Source organism: Apaloderma vittatum, unplaced genomic scaffold (assembly GCF_000703405.1).
Source record: "Apaloderma vittatum isolate BGI_N311 unplaced genomic scaffold, ASM70340v1 scaffold16804, whole genome shotgun sequence".
Classification (NCBI taxonomy): Eukaryota; Metazoa; Chordata; class Aves; order Trogoniformes; family Trogonidae; genus Apaloderma; species Apaloderma vittatum.
In genome coordinates, this window is record NW_009714518.1 from 12,438 (window position 1) to 21,566 (window position 9,129).

The window sequence follows — 9,129 nt, forward strand, 5'->3', positions numbered from 1 at the left end:
AGCGTGTTTCGTGTAACCGCTGCCTCTCATCTGCCAAATTGATAGCGCTGAGCTAATTAGTCAGCGGGCAGAAGCAGCGCTCTGCTACTTGATTAATTCTGAGGGTTTCTGCTTCTGAGAGGGGTTGCTTTGTTACAAACAAAACGCCTTTCTCTCTTCACTTGACGCTTGGCTTGCAGGGCCCTTCTCTGGACGACGGTCATATTTTAGGGCTGGCGGCTTTTGCCATCCACTTGAGCGAATCCAGAGCTTTGATCCCTGAAGTGGAAGCCAAGTTGGGGATTCCTCAGCCTCCTCCTGAAAAAAAACTTTCCCTTTCCGAGTACTGGAACCTCCTGCTGGCGTGCAGGACGGCGGAGTCGCTCGTCTTCTGCACGAGGTGAGGTCGTGCGGCCAACACGGCGTCGCTTCCCCAGAGATGGGGTTGGGTTTGACGCCAGAGAGGGAGCTGGGAACACTCCTCTCTTCCCACAGAGGATTTCCAGAGCTGTCTGCTGGGCGAAAAGGGCTGAGTGAATGCTGGCAAAGGTTTTAGTTTGGTCTTGGGTTTGGAAATTTGGGCCGTTAATGTGCTTGGGGATGGGGATGCATAAATGGGAATGATCCCCGAAGGAAACGGCTGTTGATTAACAGCATTTTCAGTCCTTGGTTTGACTTTAGTGAGTGGGAAAAGAGAGAATTGACCCAACCAGGTGCTGGAGTTTGTTCTTTTTGTCTGTCAGGTTTTGCACTGCGGCAGCGTCTTACCTGATGTGCAAGTTTTCATCCTGTTCTCGGGAAGAGCTGTGTGCCTTGCTTCCTCCTAGCCTTATCAAAAAGGTAAAAGCAAAAGATTGTTTTGCTGTTGCTTAGGAGAAAGGCCAATCTCGGCTCAATTTCCCGCAACTGTAACTTGTGCAAAGAAAATGATGAAAAATGCATCTTTGTACCCTCCCATCTGACTGCTATGTGTATTTTTTTGGTAACTCCAAGCAGCCAGAGGTTGCACTGGGCCTTTTTTTTTTTTTTTTTTTGGATGGAAATGTGCAGGGGGGGTTTCTGCCTTTGTTTTAGCTGCAGTACGTTGTGCCACGGCTGTGCTTGGAGGCTCGGGGAATCCTGCACGAAGAGGCTGAAAGGGACCCGGTCTGGAGTTCCCCGTCGTGCCCCTCCCTGAACTACAAAAGAACCAGCCTCTGTTTGTGGAAGCAAGCGCGCTTTCAAGAGCTCTTGAAAGAAGCAGCGTTCCAGGTATGCCTTGTTCCCGTGACTTAAGGTCGTGCTGCAATGCTCATATGGGGGTGGTGTTTTTTTCACATCTGCCCTTTGCAATTTCCTCGTCGGTGATAAAAAGCTTCTCGTAAAAATGCAACACCTGTAAAGTCGGTCTGTCTGCTGAAGTTGTCTTATACGCGCTCCACGTTTGTAGATTTTGATGGTGGTGATAGGGCAGAAGTTGAAAGGTAGAGGTAGAGCTTTAGTGCCCTGCTTATTGCAAAAGCAGAAAGCTCGGCAAGATGGACCAAATCAGTAAGAAAATGATCAGGAACTGTGGAGAAAAGGCTTGTCCACAACCGCAGCTTCCTCCTGTGTACTGGCTGGGAATCACGTAACCGAAAATACTCGCTGGGTTGTTTTGTTGTGTTTGGGTTGGGTTTTTTTTTTGGTGCTTTGCCTAAATGTCTGTGTTCTCCTGAACCACGTGTGTGTCTTGGCTGGCTCTGCCTTGCCGTGAAGCAGGTTCACGTCTCAGCCGTTTGCACCATCCTCAGCGCGCATCTGATTTGGCAGGCTTTCTTTGGTTGTGTTTGTTGGGGTTTTTTCTGACCTAGTTCGCATTAAACCAGTTTATCTTTGCGCAGAGCTGCTTGGCGCGTTACTAGAATGACTCCTCGTGCTTGGCCAGCTTGGTGCATGGGGCTAAAACCGTTTTTGCATGAGAACATCTCTTTTGATGCTCACACCAGCCTGTCTGACTGCGGTGTTTTGTTCGTTTTAGCATTTATTTCAAATAACGTGCGGGTATCTAGACTTGAAGAGGATGAGCATGTTTGGAAATGTCAAAGGGGTGAGCAGGTGTGAGAGATGCTTTCTATTTTTGGAGTGCCAGTGGGGTTTTAGTTTCAATTTCTTGCAAGAGAAATGGTGCAGGAATTTTCTTGGGTTGACGTCTCCTGTTTTGTATCTCGTAATCTGCACAGGACTGTGTCTGAGTGTGGGTGAGGGTGGGTTTTCAGTGGGGGAGAAGGTGGCTGTTCTGCACCAGGGACTTGCCTTGCTCCTCTGCCCTCTTCCCTAACTCATGGCTTTTTCCCAGTTGTCTTTCAGAGAGTGGCTGCTGTGGGAGCTGGAAGTGTGCCCCGAGAAGGATATTCTCTCGGCTTTGGAAAGGTAAGCGCAGAGGGGCTCTGTTGAAAAGGGAATAATTTGGGAGTCTTTCCCACTCAAGTTAGGAAAAAACCATTGATGATCAAGAAATAAATAAACAAGCTGCTGTGGGACACAGATGCCTGTCGGTGGCTACGGTTTGTGAAGAGTCGAGCGACGCTGGAACAGGGCACGTGCTTTAACTCGAGGAAATTCACGAAGATAACCTCTGGCCTGCACGTACAGCCCTTCCAAAGAGCTTTTCACAAAGCCTCCCCGTTTTGGGAAGAAAGATCTGGCCGGCGTCAGGCCGCCTGGTGGCTGGCTCTCTTTGTACTGACTTGGGTGCTTTTATGTGTTGTTCCCCTCAGTGTGTGAACTTCCTCTCACACCATTTCAAATGCCGGGATAGATTCGCCATCTTCTTCTTTTCAACGTTGCAGGCAGGATTTCCATTATTGGGCCATCTACCAGCGGTTCCTTCCTGCACCTTCTGCTTCTGGGGGCTGCGACGGAGACCTGGAGACAGCGTGTGGCGTGATCATTAATGCTGTCCTGGATTCCTCACAAAGGTATTCTGCACCCTGACCTGCATTTTTGAGAAGCAGTGGGGCCAGGGAAGCGATTCCCTTCTCGCAGGTCTGGCTGGGAGGTGGCTCTTGCTGACTTTGCATAAGAATCTTGCTTGAGGTGACAGAGGTCTGGGGTTGCAGTCACAGATTCTCCCCCGTCTGCCTGTCTGTCTTTTTTTAAAGTGGAATTCGTATTCAGATTTGCTTGGCCAGACAAGCATCTATGCCCCAGAGGAAGTGGCTGAAGCTGGAAAATAAGGAGGGAGGGGTAGAGGAGGGTTGACGTCTCCCCTGCAGCAGATTCAAGGAACATTAATGTCAGAGCTTTATGTACATCTGAAGCCATTTGGCTTTACGTGAATTGTGTTCTCCTCCTGGGCTAAGAGGGTTACTTACCTGGTGTGGCTCTTCATTTCAGGTTGGACCTGGGTACCTGTGGCCAATCGAAGATGTCGGTCAGTCCTGATATTCTCTGCAAGCTGCAGGTGATTTCACACTTTGATGCGTATCTCCGTGTTCAGACCTTGAATGTGACCGGGCAATTTGGGAGGTGGCTGTAAGGCTGACATTCTGCTCTCACGTGTGAGCAGTGGCACGGAAATCGAGAAAGAGAGAGATTTCTCTGATTGATCTCTTTGCATTACTTGAGAGGAATGTGGAGGGTGGGAATGCAAACATGACAAACATTGTTTTTCGGACTTTTTTTCCCCACCTCCCCGCTCAGGAGATGGTGCTGGAGCTGAGGTGTAGGCAAAAGCTCCTTTCTGGCTGCTTGGATGCCCGGAGACACTTTCTGTTCAAAATCCTCCAGGAAAGACTGAAAGACCGAAAATGTGGCTCTGCTTTGGAGGAGCAGCTGTGGAGGCAGCAGGAGCTGCTGCTGCACAGAAGGTAAATGTCGATCGGAATGGCTGGGAGCGCGTGTAGCTCGTGCGGGTTCTTTTCTAAGCAACTGGAAAAATGCTTTTTGTGGTTTCTGTCCATGTGTTCAGCTCTCTCATGTCTGACATAGTCTCAAACTTCCCTGAACGTCAAAGGCCCCTGCCCCGAGAGCGGAGTCTCAGTTCTTCTCTTGACAGTAATCTCTTATTTTGGTTTCATTCTTCCCTACCTAAGGATTCTCGTGGGGCTCCCTGTGAGTGCTCTGACCATGGTGTGTCAAAAAGAAAAGAAAACCTTGGACTGTGAAGACTTTTTCAGTTTTGTAAACTCGGAGCTGGTACGTGTCGGTAGCCAAACGCGAACTTCTTGCTGGTAGATGCTCTAGGTAAAGACCTTCAACTCAGGTTTAGGACAGGAGTTAAAATGCAGCCAGGCTTGAGCCAAACTCCGCTTGTATCACAGCGTGAGGGGGCAGAGCTCATGGTGCTCGAGCCTTTCCAGCCCCTGGCTCTGCAGAGGTCCCCTGCGTGCTGCAGGATGAGTTCCGGGTGCACTCATTTGGAATCATGGTGGCATTTTACGTGATGGAGAGAGAATCCTTGGGAAGCAGCGTAGGGAAATGTGGGGTGGAGGGAGCCAGCAGGGCAGTGGTGGGAGCTGGGTGCACGCAGTCCTGGGCTGCCAGCCACCCAAAGCATTCAAAGAAAATCATAACAAGAGGGAAGGAATTAATTTTTTAATTTTTTTCCTCATCTCCCCACAGAAGAATGTCTGTTCCAGAGGGTACGCGCTCTCCTATGACATCACCGCTCACTTTTTCAGGGTAACTGCTGCTTTAGTCATCGTGTTGTCTGTGCTAGCTGGAGCAGACGTGTCTTTACGAGGATATACCTGACTACATGCCGTTCTTAGCAACGAGATGTGCTCTTTGTGCCCTCCTTCTGAGAACGGTCGGCATAAATTACAAAAAGAAGAGCAGCAACCTGGGAAAACAAAGAGAAGCAGTGGAAGGAAAGTAGTGGTAGAGGTTAATTTTGATAAAACAGCTGGTTGAGGGGGGAAGGAGAAGCTGATGGGCACACGTTTCTTTTGCTGTGCTGACCCCTACAGTTGTCTTTGCTCAGTTTACACGTGGCTGGGTGAGGTACCTTGAAGCAGCAAAGACACGTGGGTGCAGTCGTCTAGTAATTTGTCCTCTCCCAGGGGCTGCTTAACGCCAGCTTGGACTGCGAGGAGTCGGCAGAAGCGATCGACGACGTCCTGTTGGCGTGCCAGACCAAGTGTCCCATTGTGCTCTTCTCTGCAGCGGTAGCTGGTTTTAATTTTTTCTTTAAGAGTACTAGATGGAAATTCAGTATTGATTAAGAGCACTCGTTTTAAACTTTATTTCATGTAAAAGGTGAAGGGGGAAGTAATTTTTAACACCTTTGTGTGTAACTCTTCACGGCGTGGTTTTGTTGCAGGCGGTGAGCATGACCATGGCCTTGGCGGAGCAGTTGAGTTTTGAGCTCCTGCATTACGACTGGATTATGATTGGCTATTAGGAAAAATTTCTTTATTGGAAGAGTCGTGAACTACTGGCACAGGCTGCCTGGGGCGGTGGTGGAGTCACTACCCCTGGAGGTGTTGAAAAACCATGTAGACGTGGCACTTGGGGTCACAGTGGTATTGGGCTGATGGTTGGACTTGATGATCTCAGGGATCTTTTCCAACCTTAATGGTTTTATGATTCTATAACTGGTCTGGCCAGAGGAGTTTCAGGGCACCGTGGTCCAAACGTAGTCGCAAGGGACTCGCTTTGCCTTTCCAGGGCGTGAAACTTCTCGCATTTATTATGTGTGCCTCTACAACGGGGACTTTTTCATCGAGGTGGAGGGGAAAACCCCTTTCTCTGAGCATGCCGCTGCTGATGCTGCTGGTTTCCACCTTTCTTCCCAGCTTTGGTGGCCGAGGCTGGAGCCGGTACTTTGCTCTCAGTGGAAGAGACTCTTCGGCACTCCGCTTGCAGAAGAACTGGAAAGACTGAGGGGATGGCAATCCTCGGCTGCCAGGTGTGTGCGTGAGGAGCCCGGCGTGGATCTGCGGGTGGGAGAACCTGCTCTCGGCGCGATCAGCACCCGGGAGGGCTGTTCTCTGAGCCAGGCTGCCTTTCAGCAGGCAGCACGAAACGCTAATGCGGACCGAGGCTTGCAGGGCAGCTGCGTACGGATTCTTTCGTGGGGTTTAGACTCGAAAGAGGTCATTATCATCATTTAGTCTGGCCTGCTGTGTAATGTGGGTCAGGGCGTTTCACCAGAAGGGAAACAGAATCCTTTTAGAGGAGACTGGGAGGCAGAGTCCTGGGTAGACAAACACTGGAAACAGCCTTTAGCGCCGCGTCGAGTCACTCGCTCGAGCTGCCGCGCCCTTTACTCCCTGGATTTGATGAATCTCTGCTCTTCCTTGAAGCTGCTGACTGCTTCCTTCTTTGCCTGTCCTTACTCTGTCTGCTCAGTGCCCAGTAACGTTTCTGGGAATCGAGTCCAGGAACCTCCTGGTGGGTTATTGCACGTAACAATCACGTGCTGCTGTGGTGGAGGATACAGTGAACTACTTGTCCAGCCTCTGATAAGAGAGGTTTGGGAAAGCTGTCCTCTGTTTCTAGACTTTTTTTTAAACTGTCTCCAGGTAGCATCCAGCTGCAAGGGGAAAAAAAAATGGGAGAGAAGAACTATTTATTTTTTTTATCCCAGTCACAAACTTCACCCTTTCCCCAAGCCCCTCATTTATTTCCTCCTCATTCACAACCATGACTTTTTTTTTTCCCCCCTCTCTTGTTTTCCCCCAAACCCATGTCATGCTGCTTTTGTTTCGTAGCTTCCTTTCTTCTGGAGCGGTTTTCCCTCTCTCTGACCCTCCTTGGATTTCGGCTGCCTTCCTCCATTGTGCTATTCAGCAACAGTTGCCGCACGGACGAGTGAGGAACACCCTGAAGAGGCTGGAGACTGACACGGAGCAGGCAAGACTAAGCTGCATTTTGAATTTCTGCTGTTCCCTATGCTTGAAAATTGGCAGGAGAATGTCTTTTAACTGCGAAACGCTTGTCCTGAGATCCTGCTGTATCCTCGGTAAACCCCAGTTGTGAAATCTTGCCGGTGGCTAATCGATAAAACGTAGCTGCAAATTGCCAGCTGCTGAATACTTATCCTAGAGGCAAAGTTGTTCCAAAATTAAACTTTTAACTGCGAGGCCAGCTCCTCTGTGAAGTCAGGGAGGGCTGTCAACGGCTGCTCTAAAAACTGAAGCTGGAGAGAGCGCTGTGAAGATGGAGAGCTCGATCCACGGCATGCCAGGATCACCTGCTCTCCCACAAAGGAGCGCTCCTTGCGGATTGCAGCTCAGGCAACTCAGGCCGGAAGGGTAAGGAGGTGCAAAAAGTTTTATTGCTCCAGGCAGTGGCTACAGTAGCAGCTTCTCTCATTACGGCATCAACTCCTCTGCTATTTGTCCTGGTCTAGAGCCAAAAAGCTGCTGATCTGAAACTGGTGTCACCGAGTTGATCGGAGCATGGGGAATAACGGCAGCTTCCACTTCAAGAATCTTCTGTGAGATTGGAGGAGGAGGCCGGGAAGGGATCACAGAATGGTCGAGGTTGGAAGGGATCTCTGGAGATCACCCAGTCCGACCCCTCTGCCAGAGTAGGGTCACCCAGAGCAGATCCCAACATGTCCAGGCAGGACGCTGCCTTCACCTGGAAGGAGCAGTGGGGCTTGTGGTTCATTTGTCTTGGACTTGGTGAAATGTCACCTCCTGGTGGGAAAGTGCAAGTTCTGAGTCACCACGGTGGACAGAACTAACTGGCAGTCTCTTTTCCTTGCAGCTCCTTGTCTCTCTGCTGTTCTTCTCCCTCATGGATCTCATCTCGGCAAAAATAGCACCAAAGGTAAAAGTTAGAATTCTCTTGAGCCTAAATGCATCTGATCCGCTGCCTAAAAGGAGGAGGAATGTTGGTTTCCAAATGGTTTAATGCTGTTAAATGAAGGAGCAAAGATGATGAGTTTCTTCCAGCAGCTGTGTCTGTCCTAAGCCTCCTCCCGCCTGCAAATGCTCTTTTCTGTCCCTTCATTGTCTTCTGAGCTTCGAAGCTCAGCTGTTTGTGTAGTCGCCTCGCAGGTGGGATCGAGGAGTGGATTCAGATTTGAAACACAATTGTTTGGTCTCATGCTCTGCCTCTGGGAGAGTCTGGAGGAAAAGTCATTGAGGAAAGACATGAGCAAACAGATCTGGGAGATCATTCCAAGTGATACGAGTAACACAAATAAAAAAAACCCCAAACCTAAAACAATCCCAGAACATCACTGGATAAGTTAGAGGGGAAAAAATCCGCTTTGGGGTGGAGGTCGGTGCAGGACATGCACTTCAACTCTTTTGGGGGGTTCCTTTCTACTTTGATGCAACTAAAGCTGAAAATAAACTAGATCTGTCCTTTCTGACACGCAGGAAGGAGTCGATTTTCCAACGTCTCTGCAATGGGCTCTGGAGATCTTGCAGTACCTGGAGGAGAGGGGTGCATCCTGGTCACTTCTCTTCCATTCCCCGGAGAAAGGCAAGTCCTGCCTCCCAGGGGTGGGGAGGAGAGGTTGGGTGGTTATTGTGGAAGGAAATATCTGGAATACTCTGCAGCCCCTTCGCTGCTGGAGAAGCACTCAAGGACCACTTGGGTTGCTCAGCGCTTCTCTTTGCCCGTTGCAGACTCCAGAAAATACAGTGTCCTGCACGGCGCAGCCTCGGCCCGGCACCTCCGGCTCCTGCCTGTTGCGTTCTACAGGTAACGGACGTCCCGCCGGGCTCAGGCAGGGTCGGGGGGGCTCACGGCTTGCACGCACAGCAGCTGGCACGGAGGCACCGGCACTGTTGACCCTCTGGATGAGCTGTGCAGGACGGAACGCTCGATTGCAGGCAGGATTCCTATTTAAGGAGCCTCGTACCTTTTGCTAGAAGTTTCCCTCCAGCTTGGTGCTCCACGCAGGAGCTTATCTGGCCGTGGAGTGGCCCTGCACACGACTTGTGAAACAGATGGTGGCAAGAGCACCGGCTGCATTTGCCTCATGTCTTTCTGTGAGTCTGCCTCGGGGCCAGTGCTGACCGGGCACGGTGTGTGACCTCCTCCAGCCTCACCCCTTGCTTTCGCCAAGAGCTGCTCACCAGAGAGCCAACCTTCCTCTACGCGGCACTCGATTTGTACATCCAGCTGCTTCGGCTCTTTGTGGAAGGGGAAGACCTGCCACAGCCTGACCGAGCAGGGCAAGGCCCAGACCCTACAGAGCACGTGAGTGAATCCCCATTTCTC

At 50.5% G+C, this 9,129-nt stretch overlaps 1 protein-coding gene across 1 annotated transcript in view; it reads left to right on the forward strand.

The window, feature by feature from the left end:
• The window catches only part of FANCA (Fanconi anemia, complementation group A), a gene marked incomplete at its 5' end in the record, with an annotated part of 22,192 nt that overhangs the window by 11,832 nt on the left and 1,231 nt on the right, over nucleotides 1-9,129 (forward strand). The window contains 16 exons of the mRNA XM_009868806.1: nucleotides 180-379; nucleotides 723-819; nucleotides 1,054-1,230; nucleotides 2,297-2,370; nucleotides 2,790-2,918; nucleotides 3,337-3,403; nucleotides 3,643-3,809; nucleotides 4,035-4,137; nucleotides 4,564-4,623; nucleotides 5,004-5,108; nucleotides 5,739-5,851; nucleotides 6,657-6,798; nucleotides 7,660-7,722; nucleotides 8,280-8,385; nucleotides 8,532-8,607; nucleotides 8,952-9,078. Coding sequence (XP_009867108.1) covers nucleotides 180-379; nucleotides 723-819; nucleotides 1,054-1,230; nucleotides 2,297-2,370; nucleotides 2,790-2,918; nucleotides 3,337-3,403; nucleotides 3,643-3,809; nucleotides 4,035-4,137; nucleotides 4,564-4,623; nucleotides 5,004-5,108; nucleotides 5,739-5,851; nucleotides 6,657-6,798; nucleotides 7,660-7,722; nucleotides 8,280-8,385; nucleotides 8,532-8,607; nucleotides 8,952-9,078 — 1,806 coding nt within the window. The remainder of the gene's footprint in view (nucleotides 1-179; nucleotides 380-722; nucleotides 820-1,053; nucleotides 1,231-2,296; nucleotides 2,371-2,789; nucleotides 2,919-3,336; nucleotides 3,404-3,642; nucleotides 3,810-4,034; nucleotides 4,138-4,563; nucleotides 4,624-5,003; nucleotides 5,109-5,738; nucleotides 5,852-6,656; nucleotides 6,799-7,659; nucleotides 7,723-8,279; nucleotides 8,386-8,531; nucleotides 8,608-8,951; nucleotides 9,079-9,129) is intronic.